At 33.7% G+C, this 20372-nt stretch overlaps 1 protein-coding gene across 3 annotated transcripts; it reads left to right on the top strand.

Annotated features, from left to right (window-relative positions):
- Positions 1-62: 62 nt before the first annotated feature.
- Positions 63-20044, top strand: LOC107922589 (sister chromatid cohesion protein PDS5 homolog A). 3 transcript variants are annotated; one of them, XM_016852691.2, is made up of 31 exons: positions 63-355; positions 775-1008; positions 1097-1278; positions 2201-2321; positions 3092-3313; positions 3491-3707; positions 3813-3958; positions 4036-4193; positions 4263-4412; positions 4482-4530; positions 4975-5163; positions 5949-6128; positions 6679-6818; positions 7120-7246; positions 8493-8633; positions 8742-8807; positions 9847-9983; positions 14890-15007; positions 15271-15402; positions 15493-15689; positions 15795-15942; positions 16050-16187; positions 16265-16336; positions 17200-17610; positions 17759-17826; positions 17911-17962; positions 18376-18462; positions 18969-19015; positions 19345-19397; positions 19541-19611; positions 19796-20044. In XM_016852691.2, the coding sequence occupies exons 1-31, from the start codon at positions 260-262 to the stop codon at positions 19826-19828; spliced, it is 4182 nt and encodes a 1393-aa protein (XP_016708180.1). In that variant the 5' UTR covers positions 63-259; the 3' UTR covers positions 19829-20044. The 3 variants fall into 3 exon arrangements, with proteins under 3 accessions (XP_016708180.1, XP_016708181.1, XP_016708179.1); XM_016852690.2 differs by having other exon boundaries at positions 66-355; positions 19306-19397; XM_016852692.2 differs by lacking the exons at positions 19541-19611; positions 19796-20044 and having other exon boundaries at positions 19171-19397.
- The last annotated feature ends 328 nt before the right edge of the window (positions 20045-20372 follow it).

Raw genomic sequence — 20372 nt, 5'->3', positions numbered from 1 at the left:
CTGGCACTGGCACTGGCGTAGTCAATACATTCAATGCCGTCGGATCTCATCATCATCAGTCACCACCTAGACTCAGCGCGTCACGTTCACGCGCTTCAGAGGGCGGGATTTTCCCTCTTAAACCGGGGCATCCTTTTCTCGTTTCTTCAATTCTCCCTCCCAAAAAGAAACCCTCAACATCCTTACTCCTCCATGCCACTAGTGACTTTTTTTCTTTATTTTTTTCCCTATCAAACCTCTCTGTAGCATTCCTCCCTAAATGGAAGAGTCCACATTGCAACTCATCTCTGGAATCGGCGCCAAACTCGGCCAACTCGCTCGCCCTAACAAAGATGTCCTCGTCAAATCTCTTCGTGTAAGCATAAGTTTCTTCTTCTTCTTCTCTCTGGAAAAAGGAAAAGTAAATTCTCTCAAAAAAGTCGCTAGGACTGTCTAATACCACTGATTATGGAGTGTTTACAGCGAATGGTTTGGTGCTGATATTCTTATAGTTGATTAAATTGATACTTACGAACATGGATTTACTTCGAAATTTGAATGAGTAAAATGTCGAATATGTCTTAATATTCTATCGAATATATATATTATGTACTTGGCTCTATAGTTCAATGTCTTGGATCATGCTTTATTTAGTTAAATTTACTAATTATTTTTTTCCCCTAAAATTTCGTAATTAAGTATTTTCCTAAGAGCTTCTTTGATAGAATTCAAAATTTTTGAGGAAAAAAAAAACTTCTGTGTGATCTTCCATGTGGCTGAAAATTCTCTTCACAGCAAGTTGTGAGCGCATTGTCACAAATAGAGCAGCCTTCTGTGGTAGAAGTTGCTGCAAAGGCACAAGTGTTGCGAAAACTAGAGGCAGCCACAAAGCCATTGAGGAATTCTATTGTTAAGCACGGTCTACCTAACCATACTGATAAAGATGTTAGACTTTTGGGGGCCATCTGTGTCAGTGAGTTTTTTCGGATCCTGGCACCCCAACCACCCTTTGCAGATAAACATCTTAGGGTAACATTTTTTTCTTTTTGGTATTGTTGTACACCATTGTCATTTCGCTCCTTTTTATCACTCAAGAGTCCAAACTCTTTCATTTCAGGACATTTTTAAACTCATTATCAGTATTTTCTCGGAGCTTGCTGATACTACAAGTGCATTCTTCTCAAGGAGGGTTAAAATATTGGAGACTGTTGCTCGATGTAAATGTTGTGTGATAATGCTGGATATTGGTTGCGATGATTTGATTCTTGAAATGTTTAAGACTTTCTTCTCTGTTGTGAGGTCAGATGCTTTTCTCTCTTTACTTCCTGTATATATATGGTAATTAATTATCTTTTCTTTTTAATTAAACAAATTGTAAGATATTGTGTCTTGAATGAACCTTTTTGTATGATCTCTTTTCATGCAAGATTAACCTACAAGGAGTATTTATTTTTCAATCTATCTTGTTGTATTTGCCTCTGAATTGGAACATACTTTAACTAGAGTTAAGAAAGTGTTACAGTTTTTCCTCCCAATCATTTAATTCACGATAAACAAACTTGAAAAAAGTTCTCATTGCCTCTAAAGTAAACTGTTAATTTTTTTATGTTCTACTTGCCAGTCAGGTTTTGATAACTTATTTCTGACATTAGAGCCTCCATTATTTATTGTAGCTTTGAATTTTGCATCAACAATTGTACCTTGAATTAACTTAGTCCCTTCTGTATGATCTTTTTCATACAAGATTAACCTATAAGGCCTATATATTTTTTAATCTGTCATGTTTTAGGTGTCTCTGAATTGAGACGAACTTTTTGTTAAAGTTGAGAAAATGTTACTGTTTTTCCTACTAATCTTTTAAGTCATGATAAATATGCCTGATAAAAGTTACGGTTCTACTTGCCTCCCAAGTTGACTTGTTAACGTTTTCATGTACCACTCACCATGCAGATTTTATTAACTTATTTGAGAGCCTCCATTAAATTTATTATAACTTTGAATTTTACATGTTTATCTCTCCTAGTTGAATGCTAGTGAAATGTTTTACCTCTGAAATTCTTTTATTTTTAATGCAATCATTGTATACTGTGGAGCATTTATTGCCTCTGCATGTGAGCCTTTTCTTTTGACCCATTTGTTTATTGCTTCACTACTCTTACTGTTTTGACTTTCCATTTTGTATATGCCGTGATGGTAAAATGTCATTTTTCTTTATTCACAGAGATCACCATCAACAGAGTTTAATCAATGATGTCTTGTCTATAATGACTCATATCCTAAATGAGGAAGTATCCCACCAGCTTATGGATGTAATTTTGGGAAATCTTATACAGGAGAGTAAGGTGAGTGCTGGCAGACTTTTATTTTTTGGTTCAAGCGAGACTGTATTTAACTTGTGTACCAGAACTTTTAGCCAAAAAGGGGTTTATGCATTGTTGGAGGAGGCAATATGAACTGATATTGATTTAATGTGTCAATATATATGATATGCATTAGATATTTCCCAGATGCTTTCTCATTTAAGTAGGAGTTGTGTCATTTGTTGGCACGGGAATGTGTGAAAATATCCTTTGAATTTACTTGTTGGTGGCAGAGGTCAGAAACCTCTTATTTACATTGTTAGGTCACACACTCTAATCTCTCATCAGATGTTATGAAGTTTGACTGTTGCTTATGCTCGCCAGTTTGGGATTTTAATTTCGTTTGAGATTTTGATGATTCAAGGTATCCTTAGGATTGAGCTACTGTTTTTTGTAAAATGACATCACCTTGTCATTGTGTCTATGATTATGCATAGAATTTATTTGCAACTGATGGTGCATTCTGATACTGGTTGCTCTTATTCTGGTTGTAGTACATTTTCAAGTTCAAAGTATTGCATATATACTAGTTAAGAAGAATACTGTGATTATTTATTTTGCAATTCAAATAGAGCTAAAATTTTTTGTTTGTCAGTGTTTACTTCAGTAGCATGGTTGTGGACCATTTTCCATAAATCATACTAATACCATATTGTAGATTATCAGCAGCTCGTGGTAGATGAGATTTTTCCATTTATGCATGTAAAAGTGAAAATTTTGAATATTTGTTTACATTAATGTCTGTTATGTAGGATGCCACTTCCGCAGCTTCTCAGCTTGCTGCCTCTGTTATCCAAAGTTGTGCAGAAAAGCTTCAGCCATTTGTTTGTGGGTTTTTGACATCTTGCTCCTTGGATAGAGATTCTGTAGGTAGCGAACTCAAAGAATTCTACCATGAAATTGTGTTAAAAATCTTTCAGTGTGCTCCTGAGATGCTTAATGCTATCATCCCTAGTTTGACCCAAGAATTAATGGTACATCATCCTCATAATGATCTGGCTCTATTTGTTATTCATATTGCTTAAATTGTTTGGATTTAGTATTATGATCTCTTGTTAATTGTTTCCCTACAAAATGTTTTTTATGCTCTAATCTATTTAACTTCGAAAATTATTTCTAATTATTGTTGAAATAACATTGTCTATCTACAGACTGATCAAGTTGATGTGCGAATAAAAGCTGTTAATTTAATTGGAAAACTTCTATTACGTCCCGAATACCGTGTTGCACAAAGATACCATGCTCTTTATGTAGAATTTTTGAAAAGATTTGCTGATAAATCTTCCGAAGTTAGAGTTACTGCTCTACAATGTGCTAAAGCTTGTTGCTTGGCCAATCCCTCAGGGATAGAATCTCTTGAACTTCTCCGTAAGCAATTCCATAATTAGTTACCTTGGTTATTGTGCATGTCTTTTTTTTCATAGCCTTCAAATCTGATACTTATTTTCTATCTCTGACTTGCGACCTCAACAGCTGCCATTAAAGATAGACTTCTGGACTTTGATGATAAAGTGAGAATGCAGGCAGTGATTGTTGCCTGTGATATTGCTAGGTCTAACCTTAAATATACTTCACATGAATTCGTATCTGAGTTTACAGAGAGACTTAGGGATAAGAAGGTAAGCTTGTTTTAGGATATTGGTGTGATTTGTATGTTCCTAAAGCTGTGTACGACTCATTTTCCATTCTTGTGCAGATTTCTGTTAGAAAGAAAACCTTGCAGAAAGTGATGGAAGTATATCGAGATTATTGTAACAAGTGTGCAGAAGGGCACATCACAATATGTGATCGCTTTGAGCAGATTCCTTGCAAAGTGTTGATGCTCTGCTATGATAAAGATTGCAAAGAATTTAGGTAGGCATATTTGCACTTGGGCTAAAGAAATCAAAACTTGTCTCTCATAATGTGAAATTTGATGTTTAGGTCCCAAAACATCGAACTTGTTATTGTGGAGGATTTGTTTCCTATTCTCCTTCCCGTCGAAGAGAGGACAAGGCACTGGATCCACTTGTTTTCTCTTTTCAGCCCTTCGCATGTGAAGGCCCTCAGTGCCATTTTATCTCAGAAAAAGAGGTATTTATATTTAATTACTGCTTGAGTGATGGTGGCATATGCTTTATTACCATCTCTTTATGCTTTCAGGTTGCAAACTGAAATGCGGAATTATTTGGTCCTACGACGGAAAGAGAAGGTAGATTGCTTGCACTGCTTTCTGGAAAGTTGTAATGTTTCTTTGAGGGCTTTATGTATCAGCTCTCCTATGACTATTGCTTTCTAATTGAAAAAGGCCTATGTATTACTTGATATTTGCATTTATGTTGCAACCATTACCTATCCAAATATTTACTGTGGTGTGCTTTATTATTGGTCATGGCTTTGGCTTTCTGCCATTCATTTCTTTCCTTGAAATGCATGTAAACATTCCAGAGTTTCATGTCATGAAATGCATGTAAACTTTCTTATTGATGTTATTTCGTTTCCCTTTCCATGACATCATTATAATTGGTATATATAATTAATTCATGTGTTTTATTTTTATTTTTTTTGGGTGTGTGTGTTTGTGTGACACATTTTTGTTCTTCCAAGTTACTGTTTGCTTGGTTTGATTAATAGAGCTGATAAATTCTTATTGCAGGAGATTAATTCAGAGGATATGCAGAAGAAGTTGAGAAGCTCTTTTGTGAAAATGTCAGCTTCATTCCCAGATCCATCCAAAGCTGAAGAGTGCTTTGATAAGTTGAGTCAAATGAAGGACAACAAAATTTTCTCTTCACTGGGTCAGTTATTGGATGAAGTGACACTTAAAAGTGCCATGGCCATAAGAGTGCGTTGTTTTTCTTGTTCCTTGTAGTTTACTTAATAAAGACTCCAAAATCACATGTTTTCTTTGGGTACTTTTGCGTCTTTTTGCATGGTGTAATAAGGTTGTCAGGTTAGGTTTCCACATGTTTAGATGATTCTATAATACTACCTACATAAAGTAAGAGGATTGACAACACAGTAAATGATACTTAAGAGAAGAAGTATTTGCTTTAAAATGTCTTTTGCGTTAGGTTGGACTGCAAAAGGGCATGTGATATGGTAAGAAGCGCCTGAATGACTATCGAAAAACAGATGTGAAAATTTTGAAGCTGGATTTCTCCACCCAAATTTCTGATTGTGGTAGAGCTTAGTTGGATTCTGTTTGGTATCTTTTCCTTTCTGTGTTTAGGTCTAACTTTTGCAGTTGAAGAAACCCATGTTGATGCGTTGTATGACATACTTAAAACAGAAATTGGCCCTTGTTTTGACCCACTCTTTTGTCATATACTGTTTTCAGTACTAGAATTTGAAAAAAAATGCTAATTAGGGTAGAAGCGTGGGATTTAAATGGATCAGTTCAAGTTTAATCATCAGAGTATTCCGTGTCATATGCTGTTGGGTGCTGCATGCATGTGATTACTTGTTTTGTGGTTAATAGGAAGGTTTGACTTGTTTTTGTTGATGAACATGTTGTCAAACTTGCTTAAACATAAGTACAAAATGTTATATTCCCTTGTTTTCCCCTTTGTATTTCTGGTTCTTTAATCTTCTCTATAACTTGACCAAAATTTTACCTATCCTTTTCAGGATAAACTCCTTAAAGTGATAGGGAATAAACATCCACACTATGAGTTTTTGCAGTTGCTCTGCTCGAAATGCTTGTTTAATATATTTGACTCCGAGCATGTCAGTTGCATTCTCAATCTTATCTCCAGTGGTGGCTTGGAAAGCTATCATTTGGAAGCCTTTTCTATTGAGCTACTTCTGGTAAGAACAATTGCTTCTAATTGAACCTTGATGGTGGTCTTTTTTTTCTTCATTTTAAAAGGGGAGCTGCACTCAGAAGTTTGGCATGCATCATCATGCTCAACTAGAACTTTATTTTTTAATTGGAATATGTGATGCTAGTAATGGTTACTTGTAATTTTCTGTTTAAATTTATATGCAGAAATAGTAATGATGTTGCTACAAGGCTTTCTTGTCTTTCTTGTTTTGACTCTAGCTATCCACTTTGTTTCCTCTACATTTTATGATCATAAATTCACAATCAAAGATTTTCTGTTCAGTAATAACATCAGTCAGTAATTTGAACATTAGACTTTTTTCTAAACTTAATCTTTAAGGTACTTCTTAAGGAGAAATGTCAAAGAGTGAATTTTGGACAGAGAAGTAGTGCCATGATAGAAAATTAATTTTTGAATTGCTTTTTAGTATAGTGGTGTTTGGCAATTAAAAAAGCCTATGTCCTGCATGAACATGAATTTGATTGATTTTTTATAGATTTCAATTTTTCTTAAGTTACATTTATGTGATACAGGTTATCATCAGCAATTTCCCTTCACTCATGAGGGGTTCAGAACTTGAGTTATGCCTGTTGTTTGAAGAGAAGTATCTGATTCATGATAAGATCATTCAAGTTTTAGTGAAAGCAGGACCTCATATCTCTGTTAAATTTAGGTACTTTCTACCTTTTTTTCTGAGCTTTGCACTTGATATTTATATTAGAACTCTGATAGAAAGATGTGTTTTGAATTTCACAACCTTAAATACAATCTGTAGTCTGAAATAGGGATTTAACATTCATCAACAATTTATTATTATTTAAATTCTCTAAACAGCAAGCTGATGTCAAACTAGTTTAGGAGGTTGCAAGTTTCTTGAGTTATTGTGCTGACATTCTAATCATCCTTAAAATTTTTTGTTGGGTTCTATGCAACATGTTTTCACTTTTTTCCTTATCTATGTCCTTCACATGCAGTGATTTTTACCCTGTTTTGAAGAAGATCTGTCTTGAGGGAACTCGCTCTCAGTCGAAATATGCTGTTTCCGCAATTGCGTCACTAATAGATGTATCTGAGCCTTACGTTTTCTCAGAATTATGTGAGGTGTGCTTATCTCAATTTTATTTATTTACTATATCCATATAAATGGAAAAAGAGGATGTGTGCCTGGCACACCAACTGAAGAAGATGTGAAAAAGGAAAACAAGAAATAGACACATCTTTATTTTAAATTTAGAAACTTGTAAACTCATACTAGTAACCTGAAAGATTAGGCCTCTAACTGCTTTTTGTTAATTGCTAATTTACTGAGCCGCATTAGTAAACATCAGTTAAATGGAAGTTGAATGTTGTTGTCTTTAGTGCATTTGGATGGAAAATATTAAAATTTTGAAGAATTTTGAAATGAAGTCATTTTAAAATGCATCATTTCATAATGCTAGCATTTGTAATTGTTCTGTTTGAATAAATATTGCTTAGAAGGAAATTTAGGCAATGGGAATTTCATGAGATAAAAAAATTGTAAATGAAAAATGATAATATAAAAAATAAAAATTTGCAATGAGCATTGCTAGATTTGTAAAAATGGATAGATACTATTACAATATAAAAATAAAAATATGTATTAGGGTTAAATAAAAAGATGTCTTAGTTTTGCATTTTATAGTGGACCATGAGGCCTAAAGTGAGGATATTTGGAGGAGATTTCAAAACCTCTCATGTTGGAACTTCAATAGGAATTTTGAGGTCCTCTTATCCTTTCTCGAAATTCCTCCTAAATTTTGAAAATCTTTTATTTATACCTAAACAAGTAAATTTATTTATTGACTTCTGGAAACCTTGATTGAAATGAAATCTCTTCTCCGAATACCCATCCAAATACACTTCAAATGTCGAAATGGGAGGTGGGATCATAAATTATAGTGTTCTGTTGTCTTTTAGCTGATAAAAAGTCCAAAGGGCAGCTAAATTTTATTTCAGTTTTACATTCAATTACCGGTCACTCTCCCTTGGTTACTTTAATTTTCAATGTCATCTACCACCTTTTTATATGGTCATGAGAGTAAGTCAAGTTAGCAATATAGTTTAGGAGGTCTTCAATTAGGTTGGTATCTGTCCTTAACTAAAGCATTTGACAGAAGTGCCAACCTAGAGTTGAAGCCTGATTGTAATTTTGGTCTGTAGTTGTACATAATTTGTATGCTTTTCAAGGCTGAAGAGGGTTGCCTGTGGTAATTTAAAAAAAAAACGTGTATTGCAAGAGAAAAACAGCTATATTTTCAAAGCACTGATTGATGTGTTTCAGTGCCTTTTTGATGACCATGTCAATATTTTATCTGTTCAAGTTCAGGAACTTGTGAATTCTCTACATCGTGGGCGGAATACTGCAACGGTTTTGCAGTCATTGGGCTGTATAGCCCAATATTCTGTTTCAACTTTTGAAAATCACGATAAAGAAATCACACAATATGTGTATAAAAAGATTTTGCAGGTATCTGATTTCTGCTTACTTTGTCTTCCTAGAATTTAGTGGCTGGAGCATCTAATTTGCTTTTGGTAGTTTTTATGTGCTGACTAATTTGAAATTTAATCTCTGAAGGCAAAGTCATTGGATGATCCTTCAGTCATTGAGGATAGCTCCGGTTGTACTACTTGCAAATTAAAGGTTAGTGTCAAGAGGGAGCTTTCCTATGTAAAGTCGTAATAATTATATATGTTGATTTCCTCTAGAGTGGAGTTTGATGTTTTAATAATAAAATTTATCTTTGAACTACAGCATTGGCATAAACTGATTTAATGCAAATTTGAGGGAGTATTCAATTAAATGGTGATCAAATGACTGAGAGCAACTTAGGTTCAGCTTGCAGACCAAACAATGTATTCTTATCATGTTTCATAATACAAGAAAATTATTACTGGGAGGATTTGTGGGTGAGTTTTGTTAAGGCAATAATGGTGGTAGTGATTACTTTAGTTGTCTACTGTTTATTACAAGGGTTTTGCTCAATTTACAAATTATTAGCAAGTTGAGATCATTAAATAATTCATTCAGTTTTTTTAGTATTTCTCTGAAGCAGCAATGATGGATTCCAAAACATTTTATTAATCATACTTCTAATATTGCAAAGGGATAAATTTTTTTCCTGGGTATTGAAGGATATAATGCTACTGTAGCACTTTTCTCTAAATAGTGAATTAACTTTTTAAGTATGTTAAGTCCTACAAATTCATGTGGTTGGCATGGAGAAAAAGTCCAATAGGGCTGTTAGGGATGAGTGCAAGTCTGGTATTCTAACTTTAACTTTTAACTAGCAGGTTAGCTGATATGTCATTTTGTATATTGGTCAACGGCTGCTTTAAGTAAACTGCCACTTGTGCTAAACTGCTTTTAACTCTTTAATTCTGAGTCACTGTGATCTTGAGATATGATGGTCTTGTGAAGAACATTTTTGATTGTTCCTATCCAGATTATTTCTAGAGAAAGGTGACATTTAGATATTTTTTTCTTTCTTGAAAGAACCAAGAGACTGTAGAAATAAGCAACTTCTGATTCAATGGCTTATATTTTAAGCTTCAGGTGCTCTAATATAATTTTTTAGATTTTGAAACGAAGCTACAACAATGATATAATGAACTTAGGAGATATTATTTCACTGGCTGGTAGGTCTTTATGGCTAATTTAGTTTGATGACAATCCTTTGCAGATTTATGGGCTTAAGATGCTTGTCAAGAGTTTTTTGCCCCATCGACGGTCTCAGATCAGTAGACCAATTAATTCATTGTTGGGCACTTTGTTGAAGATGCTTCAGAAAGAGGATGTGCTCGATGATATCATCTCATGGTGCGTTCTAAAAGATTTACATTGTATATTGCCTTACCTCCACTTGGAATCATCTTTACTTCATCTCTTCATACTTCTTGACCCTCGTTGTTGGAAATAGATTATAGCTCTTATGATTTGAAAGTCTACTTTAAATGTGAAGGTCACTGCAAGCAGTTTTCTGTCCTACATAGTAATAATTTGTAATTAGAAAGTGAGAAAAGCAAATCTTCAGTGAGTATTTTGGAGAGAATTAGGGAGAAAATTATTCTACCTTGATTAAAAGCAATCACTGCCCTTTTGGAATACCACTTATGGACTTATTGAGATGGAAAAGAAAAGAAGAGATAGGAAATGTATTTATGTTGTGGGAGGGAGTTTGGTCCTGCCAATTATGAGGTAGGGATAGAGTGATATTTTAAGTCTTTATTTATGGTGGAGAGTAAGGAGTAATATTGTTTATGAGTTAGATCCCATCTGACCACTTTTACATAGGACCAATTAGCCTAGCTTCAAAAATCTATGATTGTTCTATTAGAGTGTGATTTGGTTAATGAGCCTTAAATGGGACTTTTGCACTTGGCTTATTAGTGAATATAAAAGAACCCTTATATGATTTATATAACAAATAAGATTGTTCATAAACCCAAATTTGCTAGAACTTACCTACATTCTGTCTTGGCTTGTTGTCTAATTTGTTCATTTATTTGAATAGACAAATATAAATTAGTCTAAAGTAAGGTCTAACTGGTGTTGTAGCATTTACCATTGTTCTCGCAAGGATTAGTACCTAAATCTTACTAAGTACTGGGATTCTAAAATAAAAAATTAATTAACAAATAAAGTAAAGCAAATGTAGGATCACAACTTCACTTGAAACATTACTTAAAGTTTGTAATCCCTCAATCTTTCTCCTAATTAATGGAGAAGTCAATCTAGAGTTCTAATGTAATTTATACTTAATTTTGAGTTGCAATTAAACCTATTCTCCTAACTTGCTAAATGTTTGGGGGAATTAACATTAGAATGAAGGATTAGAAATGGATTGTAATTTTGATTGCATAAGGTTAATAGGCATGTTTATTCTATCAACAAATCAATCATGAAATTAATTAAATGTCTTGATGCTATGTTTAATTTTTGTCTAATATTATTTTTTCCAAGCTTCACCTAGAATTCCCAAATCTGTTTGAAAGGATGACTAATCAATTTAGATTTATGAATATCAAATTAGACAAAGATCTCGAATTCATAAAGAAAAGAAATCAAGTATTACAAAAAAAATTCAAGATCCATTGTAATTCTAGAAAACTAATTTAGTTCTTGAAGAATAAATAAAACTCAAAGCAAAGGAGTACACTGTCATCAACAATACAAAAGAAATAAAAAAGAGAAAAGAGAAATAGAAGGTTGTCATGCTTGAATCACCAAATTGCTAATTCTCTTTAGATTCTTGCAACTTTGTTTGGTTTCACGTAAATTAGTTTTTGAGTAAATTAGTTTTTGAGTAAATCATATTCTCAAATTTCAACACTCCTCTTCAAGCTAGGTATGTAGATGTTGCTCAAGCCAAGCTTGGAATTTATTTCCTCAAATGTTTTCTTGATAAGTGCTTTTGTTAGGGTATCTATAGCTTGCTTTCTTGTGGGAATGTACTCTAGCGATATATTTCTGTTTCAATTTTTTCTTTGATAAAATGCTTATCTATCTTGATGTGCTTGGTTCAATCATGATGTGCAAAGTTTTTTGCTATATTAAGAATCACTTGATTGTCACAGCACACTTGTAGAGATAGTGGTTGAAACCCGTAGCTCAATTTACAATCCTTTGTAGCCAAATTCCTTAACAGATCTCGTGACTTAATGCTCAAATTTCCGCCATGGTGTTACTATGAGAAACAATTGCTTGCAATAACTAGGTATTGACCTTCAATCTTTAGTAGACCTTGTGTAATCAGCATCATTATAGTCCATATCTCTTAGTTTTTTGAGAATAGTCCACAACTAGTTGTTCTTTGTAAGTACTTCAGAATTCTATAAACTTCATCTGTATTTTCTTCAGTTGAATCGTTCATGGACTGACTTAGTACCTGTTGGAAAACCTAAAAAATGGGGAAAGAACTCTTATGATCTTCATTGATACTTGGCAGTATCTTCATATAAACTTCCTCTTCAAAAGCTTCGTTGAGAAGCATTTTTCACATCAAGTTGATAGAAGAGCCAGCTAAGATTTGCAGCAAGGGAGAGGGACACTCTACCGTGTTTGGTTTTGTTATTGGAGCAAATGTTTTGATAATTGATCCCATACGATTGAGTAAATCCCTTTTCAGCTAATTTGGCTTTCAATCGATTTGTACTCCCATTTACATTTCTTCACAGTGAAGATCCATTTACTTCTCGCTATTCTTCCAAGTAGATCTATTTTTCGGGTTCCATTTTTCTCAAAAGCTTGTAGTTCTTTGAGGACAATTGCCTTCTTTTTAGGGAATTCAAGTACCTCATGTATTGTACTAAGTATCCGCACTTTGTCAAGATTGCTTACAAAGGCAAAGTGATTTGGTGACAACTTTGCCCATGAGACATTTGTGAATTGCATGTTCTGTACAAGCCCGTTTTCCGTTCCTTAATGTTATTGTTCTATCCTTAGGAAAAGATAAAACAATGTTACCTGGTGATTCTTGAATCTAATCATTAGATTCATGGTTTGGGCCAAATATCTCTTGTTTGTACGGAGGTTTTGGTCTTTTAGAATGGACACTAGAGTATGGTTTGGAATAGGCTCTTGAGTGAGGTAAATAATGTTCGGGTTTGGAAGTGACTTCTATAAATTGATAAGACTTAGGTTCAAATTGGGCACTAGTATGGTTTGATGACTACTCAAGAAATATACATTTGATTAACTTTAGAACCAATTTGCTTTTATTTTGCGCATAGATGTGAACAGAGGTTGACCGCTTGAATTTTCTTATGGGTAGAGTACTCTAAAGGTGTATGTTCGGCAATAATTTCATAAAGGACATGATAGGGCATTCTATTTATTTAATAGAAACAATGCATCAAAAACAGGGTTAGGAATAGTAATGATGTTTAGACTTACAATGGATTTTTTTGTGGGATGGTTATAGGCGCTTAAGGGAGACATAGTGAGATAGTGGATAGAGTGGTCATTTAGTGCATGCTTCACGACCTTTTCTAACAGCAATGGGGAGGTAAATGTCGTTTGTTGGGTCAATATATTTTTTAGCAATTTTTGTGTAAAAGTGGGTTAGATCTTATTGTGATCTCATTTCCAAAGCCTGAGTTTGATTCTTGAACTTGTGTAAGTTCTAGAACAATCTTTCTCCTTGAATACACTTGAGAAAACTATGGAAGATTTTGAGTGACACTAGTTGGGAAGTGAGATGACATAGGTTAAGAAGCAAAATTAGGTGACTCAAAAGTGAGAGGTTTAAAGGACTTGAGTTCAACAGCATGAGGATTAGGTGACTTAGAGGTGATAAGTTCAAAGGGCTCAATTTCAATGATACAAGAATTAGGTGATTTGGAAGTGATAGGTTTAGAGGGTTTGCATGTTCAACAAGGGATTGAAGTGGTTCAAAGGACTCTCAAATATTATCTTCCATCATTGAAGTCTCCTTTTAAGTTAGGACTTGGATAAAAAAAAGGTATTTTTTTTGCGTAGGTGACACCAATAGAGATGTAAAAAATTATCATTTATGTGGCATTAAGAATAGTTTCCCCAAAATCAGACTTACACACATTCTCTTGAAAGAGAAAAGCATGGGATAGTGTTGAGTAAATGCTCATTTTTTCTCTTAGCTACCTCTTTTTGCCAAGGTGTATTGACACATGATGAATCATGCATAATGCTTTGTGATTTGGAGTATGGTGACAGAATTTGGTCGAAATAAGCTTTACATTTTCTGTCCTAAAGTTTTTTATTCCAACTCCAAAATGGTTTTGAATTGTTGAGTGAAAATTAGGTATAATGAAGCTAACATCAAATTTTTGTTCAAGGAGGGAGAGCCATGTAACCCTAGTGGAAATATTACTATAGTGACAGCAATGAAGGCTAAAACAGGACTGTAGTGCAGCAATGAAGGTTGAAATAGGAGGGAAAAAACAAAAATAGAATGCAACAATGAAGGCTGCTCTTGAAAGAATAACAAATCTCCAAAAAATTACATAAAGCTTAGATACCATGTTAGAGAATGTAAGGAGAAAATTTTTGAAATTCTTATTTATCTACCTTCACAGCACATGGTACTATATAGGGTATTACAAATGGACAAATAAGAATGTAAATCATAATAAAATAATATCCTAATCAAATCCCTCAATTTAAGGGATTTTGAACTAATCGTCCTAACCTATTTCCAGCTCTACACTTTGACATCTATATATAAATATATAGAGAGAGAGTGAGAGACAGAGCTACACAAAGGGAGGTAGCGCTCTTCCTTTCTTTGTGTTCCCTTTCCCTTGATTATAACTTGAGACCTCCAAGATGGAGTCTTTTTAAGTTCTAAACATTGGGTGTCTGCTTTGATATATCTTCTAATATTTTTCTTTTCATTATTCTTTCCAAAAAGTTTAAGACATATGGATTTTGATTTAGTAAAAGAATGTTCCTGACATGTTCAACATTGTATATTAAAGCAATTATTTGACTAAGAGTCTTTGGCTGTACTAATTTTTTACCAAGATTCAGATGATTTTGCAATTACTGCTGTCAATGTAAGCATTAGTTTTCTTTTGAAATTAATCTGACTCCTCAATCAGTGTATGAGATGTCTTTTCTTTGAAAGAGTAGGTTACATTTTAGAAATGAAGATACACCTGCAAAATTTTATGTGATTATTTCATTTCAGGAGAATATTGGCAACCTTTACTCATTGCTTGAGCATTGGCTTTACGTTCTAATGCAGTGCAGGTGATAGGGATTATATAAGATTGGCTGCTGCAAAATCTGTTCTCCAACTTTCTAGAAGATGGGACCTACATATATCTCCAGATATCTTTTGCCCCACAATTTTGATGGGAAAGGTAAGTAGTTTGATCTAGCAATTTGAATTCTAAGCACTTCTTTCAAACTCCTATTGCTAACCATGTAAAACATGCCCTTTGATTTTAACTTTTTTTGCTTAATAATAAAAGATAAAAATATACTTTGTTTAAAGCGCCTTCATTTTTCATGTTTCTTCCTGCGTACCTCAGCTTTCAGTTTTCCTGGAATTGTTAGTAATTGTTCATTTTAAGTTATATCCTTGTATTTCTGGTTAATTACTTTTATTCCTCTCCTATTCCAGGATGATTCTTCTTCTGTCAGGTTATCATTTCTGGATAAAACGTACAAGCTGTTGAAGGAACGAGTTATACCTATAAGATATGCTTGTGCTTTTACTCTGGCTACTGCTGATGGCTTCAAGGATCGACAGCATGTATGCATTTCTTTTTCGTAATATATCTTGCAAATATAATTTGTATTCTTTTCTTTTTACTAATTCATACAAGCTGATTCGCTCTTCTAGTCATTCAAATACATGGTGGAGTTTATCAAGGAATACAATAGAGAAGCTCAAAAACGCCGAACATCCATGGTGCAGGGAGGGTCAATTGTGGACTACCCAGCGTATTTGGTGGTATTCTTGATCCATCTGCTTGCACATGATGAAGGCTTCCCACCTGAGGGTTGTCAGGATGAAGCAATCTATGCTCAATTTTGCAGGTAAATGTTGTTCAGAAGTCAAGTTCTGAATTTTGGTTAACCTCAAACCGTACATGGGTGCATTTGCCAACATTGATGATGTTAATTTTTTTTTCCTTTTTGCAGTCCACTTCTTTTCTTCTTACACACATCAATCAGCTCTAATAACGTTGATGATGATATGGATATTGTTAACGTTGCTGCTTTCTATTTGTATTATATATTTCGTGCTATTAAGAGAGCAAAGGATGCTGTTGATGTTCAGAGAACACCTGTGAGATATTTTTTAATTTTATAGAAATCCTTTATGGGTGAATAGTGTTTTTTGTTTCAATGCAACAAGATGCTTTGTGAATAATAAGGCTATTTCTTACAATGCAGAGGTTGCACTTTCTTGCTGATGTTGGAATTTCTGGTGTAAATTCATTTTATCAGAAAGGCATCTCCTCTTTACCCAGACCAGAAAAGATTTTGCTTCCATCATCACTCTATAAAATAACTCCTATGAAAAATGAAGAGGCAAGTTCCCAATGACATGTTTCCTTTTCTAAATGTAAAATATTTTATCCGAATTCTAATTTAGTTCTTCTATGCAGGCTAATTGGAAATCTTTTACTCATACTTTTGTTGAGAGGGTCGTTCACATTTTCAAGTCTCAAATCTCTCTGGTGCGTATGAAGTTGATATAGGATTGTCATGATTCATATATTGATGAATTTTATATTTCAATGCCATTCATATCAAAGATAGTTGATTCCACATTGGTTCTGGCAATGTCAACCAATGTACGTTGTTCTGGTAGAAAATTGGAACAATGAACTCTATGTTCTGCATTGGTGAAAATTTCGGATTGTACCAGTTGCACTGTCTTGTTTCACTTGGCCGAAACATTGTGCACCGATTGATGCATTTATAATGTTAAAAGATATAAAATTATTAACTTTTTTCCGTTTATGGTAATAAATAATAAAACTTTAACATTAGCCATATAAAGTAGAAAAATATTTAAAATAATGAATTTATAAAACAAACTAGAGAAAAAAAGAAGGGAAAAAGGCAAAATCTCTAAAAGCTTCACGAGTATAGCTTCATGTGTATGTTTTTATGGAACTTTCATCTTATAAGTTTAGTATGGAATGATTTTGTATGGACTTTGTTTTTAACGTATGGGATGCTGTTTTTTCCCTTGGTTTTCTTGAATTTGTTGGACGGGTTTTTATTTGTGAAGTTTATTGATGAGTATTTTATATAATTGATGAATATTTTATATTAGAAATTTATTAATCTCATTTATTTTATATTTTTAAATAATTTTTATATACATATATTAAATATTTTTCCAAAACGTCGATAAATCCGAAACAATATAGCGAAATAGATTGGTACGTATATGTACCAATTCTAGTAGAAAAACGGTGTATCCACCGATGCGGTATTCACTATCTTGATTCATATGCCCATGCATGCACACATACACACAATCATAAGCAAGTATTTCAATTGGAGATTGTTGATTGCATCTATGTTTCAGCCAGTTGGCACTGTTCGTAAACGTGGTCGCAAGTGTCATGAGGATGACAATTTTATCTTGGTTTCACATAAGCATGAAGATTTTTCAACTCGTGGGGCAGATCAAGTGCATAAGAAATCTACAAGGCAGGGTGTCAATTTGGGATGTAGGGGAAGGTGTGCTGTTTCTCCAGATGCACTGGGATCTGTTGGGTCACACAACAAGGATTCTAATGAGCAGGAATATGGTGCATCTAACAGTTCGGAATCAGCTTTGGAAAAAGGGAGGTCCTTTTCTTCACATTCTTTCACTCAAAAACCTTCTCAGATGGAATCAAAAGTTTCAACTCATAAAGTTGAAAGATGTAGCACATCAGACGGAAATGTTGCTGCAGATAAAAACCACACTGCTGGGGCTTCCAATAATTGCAAGGTAAAGTTCAATGCTCCTTTTAGTTCAAAAGTAGTATCTTTCTCTAACTGAGACCATTAATTGTAGGTTTAGCTTTTTTGCGTTTTGCTATCCATATACAAACTGTATATATATTTGACCAATGACTAAGTTCTTTTTAACTAAGCAGGAATCGGGTACCAGAAATGAGGTATTAATTGGGCAGCGGATCAAAGTATGGTCTACCTTTGATAGCTGGTAAGTCAAAGGAAATAGATCTTTCTGCAAGTTTTGCAACATATGCCGGTTTTAGTTTCATTTTGTTTTATCTTTATTTTTCAGTTTCTATTCGGGCACCGTGGATGACTTTAACCCAGAAAACAACACTCACAAGGTAACTGCTTGCACATAATGTTAGTCAATGGAGTATTTGTTCTGTAATATAAATTTTAGATGCTGCTTGGGAACTATGTGAGAAATTCAGTTTAACTGGAGTTGTTGATTTTATTTATTTTGTTGTCTCTAATGTCTTCAAGAAGTAATAGGGTTTTCTTGATTTTGAATGAATATTCATTCTCTTATTTTCTTTTTTCAGTTTATTTATTTTTCTTTCTGAAAGAGTTTGTTTTACTATTGTTGACTTTCTTAATTAGCTATAAAATGTGATATAAGTGCATTAACGAACTTCCACACCACACACAGAAAGAAAAAGGAAAGAAACTCAAATGAAAGAGTGGCATACTCTGCTTGGCTAAGAGTAAAACAATCCAACTCTTTTGATTAAATTTGTTTCCATGCAATTGACAGATTACATGTGATAGTGGGGAAGTTGAAATATTATGCTTGGACAGTGAGAGCTGGGAGACGATAAGTAACTGTTCTTTGATGGAGAGGGTAAGTGTGAAAGCTACAGTCTTTCTTTTGAGCTTTGAACTGTTGACTTAGCCATACGTTTGTGTTTTGAAGATCTAAAGGAATTGGATTGTGTCCGGTCCCATAAATATGCCAGTCTAGTTAGAATTAGATTTGCTCTTGCCTCTGACTAGAGAACTCAAATTAGTTCTAAATTCTATTATTCTGACTCATTAATTGACGGAAAATTAGCCAACTTGGGAGGAGGGCTGGGTATTGCAGTAGAACCTGGATTTGGTGGCTGCCTTAAATGGCTGATTACCAGCAAACCAAGAAGTTATTGGCAAAATAATCCTGTATCCCTGAAAATTAGAAACAGCAACAAAAATAATGTTCCCAAAATATGATGACTTTATTGCTGTCAAACCCTACATGATTTTCCATCCAAGCATATGGTTTTTGCGGCATCATTTTCTGATCCTTCATTGTTTGTCTTTCTCTGTGACTTTATCCTACTAATCTTGTTTTGTCCATTTTTTGCATGAAAGGAGGTTCAACCATCAGATAAGCAAAACACCTTGCATTTGCGGCAATGGTGAGTTGATTGTAAAACAAATCGACTATAATGACATGCATCTTACTTTTTCCACCTCCGTGAAATCAGTATTGGACATATTGCTTGTATCATTTCCTTTTGTTAAGTTTATATACTTCATCATGCAAATCAATCTTGTTTTTTTTACTGTCTAGATGTTGCGACTACTGAAGGACTGTTATTTGCTGAATAACTATTGAAGCTATAATAGATATACAAATCTAAACTTATGGATTTTATTCCTCATTGCTGTTTTCTGCTTTCCTTTTGTTGCATTCTGGTTTCAATAGTGTCAAAGACACAGTTGATAAGTTAAGAAGTGATGACAGGCAAGAGTGTAAGACAAAATTAAATATGGAGGATTGTAAGGTTCCTTGCAGAGGTAATTTATCTGTTGCATTTATTATCTATTTTACTTTTCTTTTTCTCCTTTGCAACTCTTGCCTGTTCTTTACATGTGTCGGTCATTAAAGGGCTTTTGTGATATTTTAAATTTATAGAAACGTTTTTAATTTTATGATCCAGAGAAGAAAAAGAAAGAGAGATCCAAAAATTCATCATCAGTATCAAAAGTTATGAATATAGATGAAGATGCTGTAAGTGCCTCATTTATACATTTTTTTCCCTTCTGTTTCTAATATAGGAAATCTTGAAAGACCATTTCTTAGTATTTTCATTCGAAGGAAATATTACCATATTTTCTAAAATATTGGCTGCATTGTTCACTGCACAACATTTATTGTCAAATAAAAGGTTGGGTTTTGTTTGGGATTGTTTTAGGTTGCAAGAAGAACACGGAGTAGGAAAGTATAAAGTGGAATCGGAAGGTGTAGTTATTGAGGAAAGTGCAAATGAAATGGCAACTGATTTACTCACTCTTGCCTGTAATCCCTTGCTACCAATTGGTTTTTATATAATATATATATAGTGTTGTTTTATATATTAGCTGTAAAAATGGATCATAGTGTCACCATCTGTAATTACCCTTTTATTTTTTATGGTATACATGTTTTTTGAGGTTCTGCTAAAGTAATTCGGTTGTGGTATACTTGATTAATTAAAATACAAGAAGATGAAGGCCAGTGGAAACTTGAGCGTCAGAAAACATCCAGCTTTTGATCTTGTAATTTTCATAAATTGAAAATGATACGAAAGTTTATATTTTAAAATTAGTTAAGAAATGTGAACTTTGGCTTTTTTCTTAGTTTTATTCTTGTTTTAGTGTATATATTGATTAATAAAAGAGTTGCAACTACTACTAAACACATGGTCATAATATTTTGTTAACCGACATAACTATAATATATACATATTTCTTGTTTTAGGGTTAGTATTTGTATATTGGTAGTGTAATTTT

The sequence above is a fragment of the Gossypium hirsutum genome, chromosome D01 (assembly GCF_007990345.1).
Source record: "Gossypium hirsutum isolate 1008001.06 chromosome D01, Gossypium_hirsutum_v2.1, whole genome shotgun sequence".
Taxonomy (NCBI): Eukaryota; Viridiplantae; Streptophyta; class Magnoliopsida; order Malvales; family Malvaceae; genus Gossypium; species Gossypium hirsutum.
This window is presented reverse-complemented; position numbering and strand designations above follow the sequence as displayed.

What these genes read in the sequence shown, in the direction of transcription:
- LOC107922589 (XM_016852690.2), top strand. Translation starts at nt 260, where the DNA reads ATGGAAGAGTCCACATTGCAACTCATCTCTGGAATCGGCGCCAAACTC. An exon ending in TTGTAAGGTTCCTTGCAGAG is followed by an intron (nt 19,398 to 19,540) that starts GTAATTTATCTG and finishes TTTATGATCCAG; the next exon opens with AGAAGAAAAAGAAAGAGAGA. An exon ending in TGAATATAGATGAAGATGCT is followed by an intron (nt 19,612 to 19,795) that starts GTAAGTGCCTCA and finishes GGATTGTTTTAG; the next exon opens with GTTGCAAGAAGAACACGGAG.